The sequence below is a fragment of the Poeciliopsis prolifica genome, unplaced genomic scaffold (genome assembly GCF_027474105.1).
Source record: "Poeciliopsis prolifica strain line A6 unplaced genomic scaffold, Auburn_PproV2 SCAFFOLD170, whole genome shotgun sequence".
NCBI classification, from domain to species: domain Eukaryota; kingdom Metazoa; phylum Chordata; class Actinopteri; order Cyprinodontiformes; family Poeciliidae; genus Poeciliopsis; species Poeciliopsis prolifica.
Window position 1 is genome coordinate 224,934 of NW_026562545.1, and position 16,725 is coordinate 241,658.

Consider the following 16,725-nt stretch of genomic DNA (forward strand, 5'->3'; position numbering starts at 1 on the left):
GAACCGGAACCAAACCAGGCTCAGAACCGGGTCACAACTGGATCTGAACTACGTTCATCAAAGTTTATGATCAACAGATCGATAATCAATCGTTCTGCCACTCAGACGCTGATATCGATCAGCCAGCGGTTGCCATGGCAGCAGGCGCCATTTCAGCTCCTCTCATCATCCCGATCAGAGACCACGTGACCCGGAAACGCAAAACCCGCATCGACACCAGCACGCCCGTCTGCATCCAGTCAGGTACATCCAACACATCCAACCACATCCAACCACATCCAACCACATCCAGCCGCATCCAACCACATCCAACCACATCCAACCACATCCAACCGCATCCAACCACATCCAACCACATCCAACCACATCCAGCCGCATCCAACCGCATCCAGCCGCATCCAACCACATCCAACCACATCCAACCACATCCAACCACATCCAGCCGCATCCAACCACATCCAACCACATCCAACCGCATCCAACCACATCCAACCACATCCAACCACATCCAACCGCATCCAACCACATCCAACCACATCCAACCACATCCAACCGCATCCAACCACATCCAGCCGCATCCAACCGCATCCAACCACATCCAGCCGCATCCAACCACATCCAACCACATCCAGCCGCATCCAACCACATCCAACCACATCCAACCGCATCCAACCACATCCAGCCGCATCCAACCGCATCCAACCACATCCAACCACATCCAACCGCATCCAACCGCATCCAACCACATCCAACCATCCAACCACATCCAACCGCATCCAACCACATCCAACCACATCCAACCACATCCAACCACATCCAACCGCATCCAACCGCATCCAACCACATCCAGCCGCATCCAACCGCATCCAACCACATCCAACCACATCCAGCCGCATCCAACCGCATCCAACCACATCCAACCGCATCCAACCACATCCAGCCGCATCCAACCGCATCCAACCACATCCAACCGCATCCAACCACATCCAACCACATCCAACCGCATCCAACCACATCCAACCGCATCCAACCGCATCCAACTGCATCCAACCACATCCAACCGCATCCAACCACATCCAACCGCATACAACTGCATCCAACCACATCCAACCGCATCCAACCGCATCCAACTGCATCCAACCACAGCCAACCACATCCAACCGCATCCAACCACATCCAACCGCATCCAACCGCACCCAACTGCATCCAACCACATCCAACACATCCACCTGCATCCAACCACATCCAACCAATCCAACCGCATCCAACCACATCCAACTGCATCCAACTACATCCAACTGCATCCAACTGCATCCAACCACATCCAACCGCATCCAACTGCATCCAACTGCATCCAACCGCATCCAACTGCATCCAACCGCATCCAACCGCACCCAACTGCATCCAACCACATCCAACACATCCACCTGCATCCAACCACATCCAACCACATCCAACCGCATCCAACCACATCCAACTGCATCCAACTACATCCAACTGCATCCAACTGCATCCAACCACATCCAACCGCATCCAACTGCATCCAACTGCATCCAACCGCATCCAACTCCATCCAACCGCATCCAACTGCATCCAACACATCCAACACATCCAACTGCATCCAACCACATCCAACTGCATTCAACCACATCCAACTGCATCCAACTGCATCCAGTCAGGTACATCCAACACATCCAACCACATCCAACCGCATCCAACCACATCCAACCGCATCCAACCACATCCAACCGCATACAACTGCATCCAACCACATCCAACCACATCCAACCACATCCAACCGCATCCAACCGCATCCAACCACATCCAACCGCATGCAACCGCATACAACTGCATCCAACCACAGGCAACCACATCCAACCGCATCCAACCACATCCAACCACATCCAACCGCATCCAACTGCATCCAACCACATCCAACCACATCCAACTGCATCCAACTGCATCCAACCACATCCAACCACATCCAACTGCATCCAACCACATCCAACTGCATCCAACTGCATCCAACCACATCCAACTGCATCCAACCACATCCAACACATCCACCTGCATCCAACCACATCCAACCACATCCAACCACATCCAACCGCATCCAACCACATCCAACTGCATCCAACTGCATCCAACCGCATCCAACACATCCAACACATCCAACTGCATCCAACCACATCCAACCGCATCCAACTGCATCTAACTGCATCCAACCGCATCCAACTGCATCCAGTCAGGTACATCCAACACATCCAACACATCCAACACATCCAACTGCATCCAACCACATCCAACTGCATCCAACCACATCCAACCGCATCCAACTGCATCCAGTCAGGTACATCCAACACATCCAACCACATCCAACTGCATCCAACCGCATCCAACCACATCCAACCACATCCAACCGCATCCAACGGCATCCAACTGCATCCAACCGCATCCAACTGCATCCAACCACATCCAACCGCATCCAACTGCATCCAACTGCATCCAACCGCATCCAACTGCATCCAACCACATCCAACTGCATCCAACTGCATCCAACCGCATCCAACCGCATCCAACCACATCCAACTGCATCCAACCACATCCAACTGCATCCAACTGCATCCAACCGCATCCAACCGCATCCAACTGCATCCAGTCAGGTACATCCAACACATCCAACACATCCAACTGCATCCAACCACATCCAACCACATCCAACCGCATCCAACTGCATCCAACCACATCCAACTGCATCCAACCGCATCCAGTCAGGTACACCCAACACATCCAACACATCCAACTGCATCCAACTGCATCCAACCACATCCAACCGCATCCAACTGCATCCAACCACATCCAACTGCATCCAACCACATCCAACTGCATCCAACCACATCCAACTGCATCCAACTGCATCTAACTGCATCCAACCGCATCCAACTGCATCCAACCACATCCAACTGCATCCAACTGCATCCAACTGCATCCATCTTCATCCAACCGCATCCAACTGCATCCAACCACATCCAACCACATCCAACCACATCCAACTGCATCCAACTGCATCCAACCGCATCCAACCACATCCAACTGCATCCAACCACATCCAACCACATCCAACTGCATCCAACACATCCAACTGCATCCAACTGCATCCAACCGCATCCAACCGCATCCAACTGCATCCAACCGCATCCAACTGCATCCAACTGCATCCAACCACATCCAACCGCATCCAACTGCATCCAACCGCATCCAACTGCATCCAACTGCATCCAACCACATCCAACCGCATCCAACTGCATCCAACCACATCCAACTGCATCTAACTGCATCCAACCGCATCCAACCACATCCAACTGCATCCAACCGCATCCAACTGCATCCAACCACATCCAACTGCATCCAACCACATCCAACTGCATCCAACCGTATCCAACATATCCAACTGCATCCAACCACATCCAACTGCATCCAACCACATCCAGCTTCATCCAACACTTCCAACTACATCCAACTGCATCCAACTGCATCCAACTACATCCAACTGCATCCAACCGCATCCAACCGCATCCAACCGCATCCAACCACATCCAACCGCATCCAACCACATCCAACCGCATCCAACCGCATCCAACCGCATCCAACCGCATCCAACCACATCCAACCGCATCCAACCACATCCAACCGCATCCAACCACATCCAACCACATCCAACTGCATCCAACCGTATCCAACATATCCAACTGCATCCAACCACATCCAACTGCATCCAACCACATCCAGCTTCATCCAACACTTCCAACTACATCCAACTGCATCCAACTGCATCCAACTACATCCAACTGCATCCAACCGCATCCAACCGCATCCAACCGCATCCAACCACATCCAACCGCATCCAACCACATCCAACCGCATCCAACCGCATCCAACCGCATCCAACCGCATCCAACCACATCCAACCGCATCCAACCACATCCAACCGCATCCAACCACATCCAACCACATCCAACCGCATCCAACCACATCCAACCGCATCCAACCGCATACAACTGCATCCAACCACATCCAACCGCATCCAACCGCATCCAACCACATCCAACCGCATACAACTGCATCCAACCACATCCAACCGCATCCAACCGCATCCAACTGCATCCAACCACAGCCAACCACATCCAACCGCATCCAACCACATCCAACAGCATCCAACCGCACCCAACTGCATCCAACCACATCCAACACATCCACCTGCATCCAACCACATCCAACCACATCCAACCGCATCCAACCACATCCAACTGCATCCAACTACATCCAACTGCATCCAACTGCATCCAACTGCATCCAACCACATCCAACCGCATCCAACTGCATCCAACTGCATCCAACCGCATCCAACTGCATCCAACCGCATCCAACCGCACCCAACTGCATCCAACCACATCCAACACATCCACCTGCATCCAACCACATCCAACCACATCCAACCGCATCCAACCACATCCAACTGCATCCAACTACATCCAACTGCATCCAACTGCATCCAACCACATCCAACCGCATCCAACTGCATCCAACTGCATCCAACCGCATCCAACTGCATCCAACCGCATCCAACTGCATCCAACACATCCAACACATCCAACTGCATCCAACCACATCCAACTGCATTCAACCACATCCAACTGCATCCAACTGCATCCAGTCAGGTACATCCAACACATCCAACCACATCCAACCGCATCCAACCACATCCAACCGCATCCAACCACATCCAACCGCATACAACTGCATCCAACCACATCCAACCACATCCAACCACATCCAACCGCATCCAACCGCATCCAACCACATCCAACCGCATGCAACCGCATACAACTGCATCCAACCACAGGCAACCACATCCAACCGCATCCAACCACATCCAACCACATCCAACCGCATCCAACTGCATCCAACCACATCCAACCACATCCAACTGCATCCAACTGCATCCAACCACATCCAACCACATCCAACTGCATCCAACCACATCCAACTGCATCCAACTGCATCCAACCACATCCAACTGCATCCAACCACATCCAACACATCCACCTGCATCCAACCACATCCAACCACATCCAACCACATCCAACCGCATCCAACCACATCCAACTGCATCCAACCGCATCCAACACATCCAACACATCCAACTGCATCCAACCACATCCAACCGCATCCAACTGCATCCAACTGCATCCAACCGCATCCAACTGCATCCAGTCAGGTACATCCAACACATCCAACACATCCAACTGCATCCAACCACATCCAACCGCATCCAACCACATCCAACCGCATCCAACTGCATCCAGTCAGGTACATCCAACACATCCAACCACATCCAACTGCATCCAACCGCATCCAACCACATCCAACCACATCCAACCGCATCCAACCGCATCCAACTGCATCCAACCGCATCCAACTGCATCCAACCACATCCAACCGCATCCAACTGCATCCAGTCAGGTACATCCAACACATCCAACACATCCAACTGCATCCAACCACATCCAACCACATCCAACCGCATCCAACTGCATCCAACCACATCCAACTGCATCCAACCGCATCCAGTCAGGTACATCCAACACATCCAACACATCCAACTGCATCCAACTGCATCCAACCACATCCAACCGCATCCAACTGCATCCAACCACATCCAACTGCATCCAACCACATCCAACTGCATCCAACCACATCCAACTGCATCCAACTGCATCTAACTGCATCCAACCGCATCCAACTGCATCCAACCACATCCAACTGCATCCAACTGCATCCAACTGCATCCATCTTCATCCAACCGCATCCAACTGCATCCAACCACATCCAACCACATCCAACCACATCCAACTGCATCCAACTGCATCCAACCGCATCCAACCACATCCAACTGCATCCAACCACATCCAACCACATCCAACTGCATCCAACACATCCAACTGCATCCAACTGCATCCAACTGCATCCAACCGCATCCAACCGCATCCAACTGCATCCAACCGCATCCAACTGCATCCAACTGCATCCAACCGCATCCAACCGCATCCAACTGCATCCAACCGCACCAACTGCATCCAACCGCATCCAACTGCATCCAACTGCATCCAACCACATCCAACTGCATCTAACTGCATCCAACCGCATCCAACCACATCCAACTGCATCCAACCGCATCCAACTGCATCCAACCACATCCAACTGCATCCAACCACATCCAACTGCATCCAACCGTATCCAACATATCCAACTGCATCCAACCACATCCAACTGCATCCAACCACATCCAGCTTCATCCAACACTTCCAACTACATCCAACTGCATCCAACTGCATCCAACTACATCCAACTGCATCCAACCGCATCCAACCGCATCCAACCGCATCCAACCACATCCAACCGCATCCAACCACATCCAACCGCATCCAACCGCATCCAACCGCATCCAACCACATCCAACCGCATCCAACCACATCCAACCGCATCCAACCACATCCAACCACATCCAACCGCATCCAACCACATCCAACCGCATCCAACCGCATACAACTGCATCCAACCACATCCAACCGCATCCAACCGCATCCAACCACATCCAACCGCATACAACTGCATCCAACCACATCCAACCGCATCCAACCGCATCCAACTGCATCCAACCACAGCCAACCACATCCAACCGCATCCAACCACATCCAACAGCATCCAACCGCACCCAACTGCATCCAACCACATCCAACACATCCACCTGCATCCAACCACATCCAACCACATCCAACCGCATCCAACCACATCCAACTGCATCCAACTACATCCAACTGCATCCAACTGCATCCAACTGCATCCAACCACATCCAACCGCATCCAACTGCATCCAACCGCATCCAACTGCATCCAACCGCATCCAACCGCACCCAACTGCATCCAACCACATCCAACACATCCACCTGCATCCAACCACATCCAACCACATCCAACCGCATCCAACCACATCCAACTGCTTCCAACTACATCCAACTGCATCCAACTGCATCCAACTGCATCCAACCACATCCAACCGCATCCAACTGCATCCAACTGCATCCAACCGCATCCAACTGCATCCAACCGCATCCAACTGCATCCAACACATCCAACACATCCAACTGCATCCAACCACATCCAACTGCATTCAACCACATCCAACTGCATCCAACTGCATCCAGTCAGGTACATCCAACACATCCAACCACATCCAACCGCATCCAACCACATCCAACCGCATCCAACCACATCCAACCGCATACAACTGCATCCAACCACATCCAACCACATCCAACCACATCCAACCGCATCCAACCGCATCCAACCACATCCAACCGCATGCAACCGCATACAACTGCATCCAACCACAGGCAACCACATCCAACCGCATCCAACCACATCCAACCACATCCAACCGCATCCAACTGCATCCAACCACATCCAACCACATCCAACTGCATCCAACTGCATCCAACCACATCCAACCACATCCAACCACTTCCAACTGCATCCAACTGCATCCAACCACATCCAACTGCATCCAACCACATCCAACACATCCACCTGCATCCAACCACATCCAACCACATCCAACCACATCCAACCGCATCCAACCACATCCAACTGCATCCAACTGCATCCAACCGCATCCAACACATCCAACACATCCAACTGCATCCAACTGCATCCAACTGCATCCAACCGCATCCAACCGCATCCAACTGCATCCAACCGCATCCAACTGCATCCAACTGCATCCAACCGCATCCAACCGCATCCAACTGCATCCAACCGCACCAACTGCATCCAACCGCATCCAACTGCATCCAACCGCATCCAACCACATCCAACTGCATCTAACTGCATCCAACCGCATCCAACCACATCCAACTGCATCCAACCGCATCCAACTGCATCCAACCACATCCAACTGCATCCAACCACATCCAACTGCATCCAACCGTATCCAACATATCCAACTGCATCCAACCACATCCAACTGCATCCAACCACATCCAGCTTCATCCAACACTTCCAACTACATCCAACTGCATCCAACTGCATCCAACTACATCCAACTGCATCCAACCGCATCCAACCGCATCCAACCGCATCCAACCACATCCAACCGCATCCAACCACATCCAACCGCATCCAACCGCATCCAACCACATCCAACCGCATCCAACCACATCCAACCGCATCCACCACATCCAACCACATCCAACCGCATCCAACCACATCCAACCGCATCCAACCGCATACAACTGCATCCAACCACATCCAACCGCATCCAACCGCATCCAACCACATCCAACCGCATACAACTGCATCCAACCACATCCAACCGCATCCAACCGCATCCAACTGCATCCAACCACAGCCAACCACATCCAACCGCATCCAACCACATCCAACAGCATCCAACCGCACCCAACTGCATCCAACCACATCCAACACATCCACCTGCATCCAACCACATCCAACCACATCCAACCGCATCCAACCACATCCAACTGCATCCAACTACATCCAACTGCATCCAACTGCATCCAACCACATCCAACCGCATCCAACTGCATCCAACTGCATCCAACCGCATCCAACTGCATCCAACCGCATCCAACCGCACCCAACTGCATCCAACCACATCCAACACATCCACCTGCATCCAACCACATCCAACCACATCCAACCGCATCCAACCACATCCAACTGCATCCAACTACATCCAACTGCATCCAACTGCATCCAACTGCATCCAACCACATCCAACCGCATCCAACTGCATCCAACTGCATCCAACCGCATCCAACTGCATCCAACCGCATCCAACTGCATCCAACACATCCAACACATCCAACTGCATCCAACCACATCCAACTGCATTCAACCACATCCAACTGCATCCAACTGCATCCAGTCAGGTACATCCAACACATCCAACCACATCCAACCGCATCCAACCACATCCAACCGCATCCAACCACATCCAACCGCATACAACTGCATCCAACCACATCCAACCACATCCAACCACATCCAACCGCATCCAACCGCATCCAACCACATCCAACCGCATACAACCGCATACAACTGCATCCACACAGGCAACCACATCCAACCGCATCCAACCACATCCAACCACATCCAACCGCATCCAACTGCATCCAACCACATCCAACCACATCCAACTGCATCCAACTGCATCCAACCACATCCAACCACATCCAACCACATCCAACTGCATCCAACTGCATCCAACCACATCCAACTGCATCCAACCACATCCAACACATCCACCTGCATCCAACCACATCCAACCACATCCAACCACATCCAACCGCATCCAACCACATCCAACTGCATCCAACTGCATCCAACCGCATCCAACACATCCAACACATCCAACTGCATCCAACCACATCCAACCGCATCCAACTGCATCCAACTGCATCTAACTGCATCCAACCGCATCCAACTGCATCCAGTCTGGTACATCCAACACATCCAACACATCCAACACATCCAACTGCATCCAACCACATCCAACTGCATCCAACCACATCCAACCGCATCCAACTGCATCCAGTCAGGTACATCCAACACATCCAACCACATCCAACTGCATCCAACCGCATCCAACCACATCCAACCACATCCAACCGCATCCAACCGCATCCAACTGCATCCAACCGCATCCAACTGCATCCAACCACATCCAACCGCATCCAACTGCATCCAACTGCATCCAACCGCATCCAACTGCATCCAACCACATCCAACTGCATCCAACTGCATCCAACCGCATCCAACCGCATCCAACCACATCCAACTGCATCCAACCACATCCAACTGCATCCAACCACATCCAACTGCATCCAACTGTATCCAACCGCATCCAACCGCATCCAACTGCATCCAGTCAGGTACATCCAACACATCCAACACATCCAACTGCATCCAACCACATCCAACCACATCCAACCGCATCCAACTGCATCCAACCACATCCAACTGCATCCAACCGCATCCAGTCAGGTACATCCAACACATCCAACACATCCAACTGCATCCAACTGCATCCAACCACATCCAACCGCATCCAACTGCATCCAACCACATCCAACTGCATCCAACCACATCCAACTGCATCCAACCACATCCAACTGCATCCAACTGCATCTAACTGCATCCAACCGCATCCAACTGCATCCAACCACATCCAACTGCATCCAACTGCATCCAACTGCATCCATCTTCATCCAACCGCATCCAACTGCATCCAACCACATCCAACCACATCCAACCACATCCAACTGCATCCAACTGCATCCAACCGCATCCAACCACATCCAACTGCATCCAACCACATCCAACCACATCCAACTGCATCCAACACATCCAACTGCATCCAACTGCATCCAACTGCATCCAACCGCATCCAACCGCATCCAACTGCATCCAACCGCATCCAACTGCATCCAACTGCATCCAACCGCATCCAACCGCATCCAACTGCATCCAACCGCACCAACTGCATCCAACCGCATCCAACTGCATCCAACTGCATCCAACCACATCCACCGCATCCAACTGCATCCAACCACATCCAACTGCATCTAACTGCATCCAACCGCATCCAACCACATCCAACTGCATCCAACCGCATCCAACTGCATCCAACCACATCCAACTGCATCCAACCACATCCAACTGCATCCAACCGTATCCAACATATCCAACTGCATCCAACCACATCCAACTGCATCCAACCACATCCAGCTTCATCCAACACTTCCAACCACATCCAACACATCCAACTGCATCCAACCGCATCCAACACATCCAACCACATCCAACCGCATCCAACACATCCAACTGCATCCAACACATCCAACCACATCCAACCGCATCCAACACATCCAACTGCATCCAATCGCATCCAACCACATCCAACCGCATCCAACCACATCCAACCGCATCCAACACATCCAACTGCATCCAATCGCATCCAACCGCATCCAACCACATCCAACCGCATCCAACCGCATCCAACCACATCCAACCGCATCCAACCGCATCCAACACATCCAACTGCATCCAACCACATCCAACTGCATCCAACCACATCCAACCGCATCCAACCACATCCAACTGCATGCAACTGCATCCAACCATCCAACCGCATCCAACCGCATCCAACCATATCCAACCGCATCCAACCACATCCAACCGCATCCAACCACATCCAACACATCCAACTGCATCTAACCACATCCAACCCCATCCAACTGCATCCAACCACATCCAACCACATCCAACCACATCCAACCATATCCACCGCATCCAACCGCATCCAACATATCCAACTGCATCCAACCACATCCAACCGCATCCAACCGCATCCAACTGCATCCAACACATCCAACACATCCAACCGCATCCAACCACATCCAACCACATCCAACCACATCCAACCGCATCCAACTGCATCTAACCACATCCAACCGCATCCAACCACATCCAACCATATCCAACCGCATCCAACCACATCCAACTGCATCCAACTGCATCCAACCACATCCAACTGCATCCAACTGCATCTAACTGCATCCAACCGCATCCAACTGCATCCAGTCTGGTACATCCAACACATCCAACACATCCAACTGCATCCAACCACATCCAACCGCATCCAACTGCATCCAACCACATCCAACTGCATCCAACCACATCCAACCACATCCAACTGCATCCAACCTTATCCAACCGCATCCAACCACATCCAACCATATCCAACCGCATCCAACCACATCCAACTGCATCCAACTGCATCCAACCACATCCAACTGCATCCAACTGCATCTAACTGCATCCAACCGCATCCAACTGCATCCAGTCTGGTACATCCAACACATCCAACACATCCAAGTGCATCCAACCACATCCAACCGCATCCAACTGCATCCAACCACATCCAACTGCATCCAACCACATCCAACCACATCCAACTGCATCCAACCTTATCCAACCGCATCCAACCGCATCCAACATATCCAACTGCATCCAACTGCATCCAACTGCATCCAACCACATCCAACTGCATCCAACCACATCCAACCGCATCCACTGCATCCAACTGCATCCAACATATCCAACTGCATCCAACTGCATCCAACCACATCCAACTGCATCCAACACATCCAACTGCATCCAACCACATCCAACTGCATCCAACCACATCCAACCACATCCAACCGCATCCAACTGCATCCAACCACATCCAACCGCATCCAACTGCATCCAACTGCATCCAACCGCATCCAACTGCATCCAACCACATCCAACCGCATCCAACTGCATCCAACCACATCCAACTGCATCCAACCACATCCAACCACATCCAACCGCATCCAACTGCATCCAACCACATCCAACCACATCCAACTGCATCCGACTGCATCCAACCACATCCAACTGCATCCAACTGCATCCATCTTCATCCAACCGCATCCAACTGCATCCAACCACATCCAACTGCATCCAACTGCATCCATCTTCATCCAACCGCATCCAACTGCATCCAACCACATCCAACTGCATCCAACCACATCCAGCTTCATCCAACACTTCCAACTACATCCAACTGCATCCAACCACATCCAACCACATCCAACCGCATCCAACATATCCAACTGCATCCAACTGCATCCAACTGCATCCAACACATCCAACTGCATCCAACCACATCCAACTGCATCCAACTGCATCCAACACATCCAACTGCATCCAACTGCATCCAACTGCATCCAACACATCCAACTGCATCCAACCACATCCAACTGCATCCAACTGCATCCAACACATCCAACTGCATCCAACACATCCAACTGCATCCAACACATCCAACTGCATCCAACATATCCAAGGTCTTCCTTGTTCTCCAGGTGTGTGTTTCTTCAGACTCTGCAGGTGTGCTGATCTTCTTCACTCTGGATGGTTCGAAGCCGGTTGCCTTGCTCCGGGGGTCAGAGGTCGGCAGCAGGAAGTACACAGGTCCCGTCTTTCTTCCTGCGGGCCAGGTGTCTGTCAGGGCCGTGGCCGTTGCCAGGTAACGTTCAGCAGAAACACTTGAGCTGCATCACTTCCTGTTTTCCTCTTCTGAATGTGACTGCGGCGCAGGGACGGGAGGCGCAGCTCCGTGGTCACCAAGGTGTTCTCCGTGGGTCAGGTGGAACCAGACCAGCAGGTAGCCAATCAGCAGCTTGTAGCTGACCCCTGACCTCGCTCACCTGTCTGGTCTGAAGGCTCCGCCTCTGTGGTTCTGTTGCTTCAGGTCCAGTCTGATGGAGGCTGCAATTCTGATGAGCCGCCCGTTTCTAATCCAACACCTGCAGGAACACCTGGACACTCAAAGTGGAGGGAAGTCACCTGCAGTCCGGCTTCTGAACCGGGCCGGACCGGGTCCAGTCCTCCGATCTCCCTTCCCTCCAGACGCTCCAGAGGTGTTGGGATTCCAGATCCTGATGCTGCCTGGACCAGCTCCTCCCGACGCTCCGCTCTGCGGTAAACAGGCTAACAGGGAGATCCGGCAGGAAGTTCCAGACCTGGCCGGCCTATACTGTGATCTACTTCCTGTGATCTACTTCCTGTCTGCTAGGATTCTCACCATGGAACGCAGCCGAGCAGCGAACCGCAAACCCAACGGCCGAGAGTCACCACAGCACCATGGTACCATCTCAAGACACCCACACTCTGATGACGCTACCCTTAGGACACGCCCACTGGCAGAGACACGCCCACTGGCAGAGACACGCCCACTGGCAGAGACACGCCCACTGGCAGAGACACGCCCAGTGGGCTAACATGAGCTACTTTTGTGCGCTTGTTGTTGCTATGCGATTTTTATTCAGGTCTAGTTTGTCCATAACAAACAACTGTTGTAAAATTGTGCTGAAATGCAGCATTGAGGCCAGTTTTTATCAATGAAATACAAGCTGTTGTTTTATTATTGGTATTGTGGTTCCTCAAACGTCCAGTGGGGGGCGTGTCCTGGTCCTCTGTGTCTCCAGGTGTCCTCGCTGCCTCTGCCTCTGCCCTTCAGACCCGTTTGCACGGTTCTGTCCTCAATGTGGCGCTGTGATTCCTCCGGTACTGGCGCAAGCCGCCCCCTGCTGGGAGAGGACAGGTACTTCATTCGTCCACCGTCCAGGTGCGCCGGCCGGCCGTCCGGACTGACCGACCGTCTGTCCTGCTGTCTCAGCTCCTGCCGTGTCCTTTCTGTCGCTGCCTGGTTCCCAAAAACTCTCGGACCTGTTGGACCTGCGAGGCGTCCATAGAAGGGTCTCAGGCCGGCTTCTCCTGCAGGTGAGCTCAAGGTGCATCCCCTTAGCAACCATGGGTCAGGTTCTGATAGAATCAGAACGTCAACCAGGAAGTACTCACATCGAGTTCTGGTTCTGATCTTCAGCCGGTACGTCCAGACCAAAACCCGGGTCAAGTGGGTTCTGGCCCGGCTTTACCTGTGTGTGTTGCTGCAGGTCGACCCGGGTGGAGGCGCCGGCCCCTCAGGTGGGCCGGCGGACGGCAGCATGTGGTCCTGCTCCAGGTGTCGTCGCCTGAACCGTCATGATGCCAGATTCTGTGACTGTTGTGGCAGCAAGGTGACCTTTGACCTGGTGTGTTGGGCAGTGAAGCATTATGGGATATTTATTAGTGTGCTATCCAGGCTGGCCACGCCCCCCTCTGGGTGACGTGTTGGCGGTGCGGAGCAAGCTCACGGCCTGACGCCCCCCACTGTGCGGCGTGCGGCGTGTTCCTCCTGGCGCTGTCTCCGCCCACACCGTGCAGTGACATCACACTGCCTGAAGAGGACGCCGCCCACAGCAAGGTAGAAAGACAGCTGTTTCCTGTCTTACTTCTTCCTGTCATTAACAGGCTGGGTCCCTGCAGGCCCCGCCCCCTCGTGACTCTGCCTGGAAGGCTCCGCCCCCACAGAGCGCCGCCTCCAGACGGGGCGTAGCTCCTCCCCTGTGGATCGGTCCACGCAGACCGTGGGACTCTATTACCCATCAGCCACTGCGCTGCAGCAGCGGGACCAGCAGAGGGCGCTGCGGCGGGAGGCGGCGAGGAGCCGGCCGCCGCTCAGCGCCGTCAGCCCCGGCAGAGGTACCATGGCAACGCCATCAGAGGCTTGGCCCGGTCCTGGAATCTCTGATGGTTCTGTTTGGTTCCGATGGTTCTGTAGGTTACTGGAGGAACCAACTGGACCACGTCTGTGCTCACCTGAGGAGCTACACCCAAAACCGGGCCTCCTTCAGAACCCTGCTGGCAGAACCTCGACTGGGCCGGGTAAGCAGAACAGAACTTGTGGTTCAGCTAAATGTGGGCCAGGATGGTTCTGATCCGGTTTATTGTTCTGGTCCGGTCCAGATGGTGTCGGCGCTGGTCCAGCAGAACCAGGATGAAGTGGTTCTGATGTTGAGCTTCTCATTGGCAGCCAATCAGAACCAGCAGGTGAGGTCCGGACCAGGTCCCTGAACTGGTTCTGAAAGCAGACTTTTGACCCGGCAGAACCTCTGTGTCCAGCAGTTCGGACCTGATGGGGACCATGATGGCCTGGCAGGAAGTTCTATGGTACCGGGTCGGGTCCAGACACTGAGCAGTGTCACACAGTGTGCGTCAGACAGAGCTGGTAAGAACAGAGGATGTTCTGGTGGTTCTGATCTGGACAGGAGAACCGGGCCGGACTGATGAACAGTGACCCCTGGTGGTACTTTTAGGATGAAATTGGTTCCTCTTGACAGAGCTGGTTCCGACCTGACAGAGCTTTGGACCATGAACACCTGGAGGTTCTCTGGTTCTGTTCAGAAAAGGATCAGAACCTCTGGCTCAAAACTCTGCTTTGTCTTCCAGGAAGTCCAGGGAGGAAGCGGGATGCCGACCCGGAACCGAACCTGTTGGTAAGAACAGAACCGATCCGGACCGTCAGTAAGAACAGAAAACCCAGCTCGCGTTCGCTGCGCTCTGATTGGCTGTCTGGCTGCAATCAGGTTACCATGGTGAACAGGTCCATAACACTCAGGACCTGATGATCTCACACAGGTGTGAGGTGTAGTGTGGGCGGAGCCAGAGGTGTTACAGTTACACGTGATTCATAACCCCTGGCCACGCCCACATTCTGACCACGCCCCTTCGGCTTGTCACGTGACTCAAGCCATTCTCCTCTTCCTCAGGATGAAGAATTCTGCAGCTCTGGGTTCTGATTGGCCGCCTGTCGCAGAGTTCCTCCGCCCCCTTATCATGTCACCATGTGCCTCCAGGTACAGGGTGGGCGTCAGGCTGCGGGTCAGACGATGCCAACCGGCCGGACCTTTCTCAGCCTGGACCGGGCCGGACCATAACGGTACACGCCTGCAGAGCTTCGATGCCCTGGTTCTGGTTCCGACCCGTTCCTGTGATTAACTGAGGTGCCCATCCTGGACTGCTGGCACAAAGAAGTGGTGTGATGGTTGCTATGATGACACCAGCCCTTGATCGGAACCTGCGAATATGATAGAATATTTGTGGGGTTGACCTTTGACCCCATCCAGGTCATTTCTTAAAGTTTATGGAAATAAAACCCAACATTGTTTCGAA

At 53.1% G+C, this 16,725-nt stretch overlaps 1 protein-coding gene across 1 annotated transcript; it reads left to right on the forward strand.

Moving 5' to 3' along the window:
• Nucleotides 1-53: 53 nt before the first annotated feature.
• On the forward strand, nucleotides 54-16,721 carry LOC129356409 (double zinc ribbon and ankyrin repeat-containing protein 1-like). Its single transcript, XM_055026000.1, is given in 17 exon segments — nucleotides 54-243; nucleotides 13,051-13,198; nucleotides 13,270-13,336; nucleotides 13,424-13,645; nucleotides 13,748-13,818; nucleotides 14,160-14,246; nucleotides 14,248-14,275; nucleotides 14,351-14,448; nucleotides 14,621-14,750; nucleotides 14,816-14,977; nucleotides 15,040-15,115; nucleotides 15,118-15,255; nucleotides 15,335-15,438; nucleotides 15,520-15,603; nucleotides 15,676-15,781; nucleotides 16,003-16,049; nucleotides 16,323-16,721. Coding segments are annotated over 17 exon segments (1,707 nt in total). The 5' UTR covers nucleotides 54-134; the 3' UTR covers nucleotides 16,353-16,721.
• The last annotated feature ends 4 nt before the right edge of the window (nucleotides 16,722-16,725 follow it).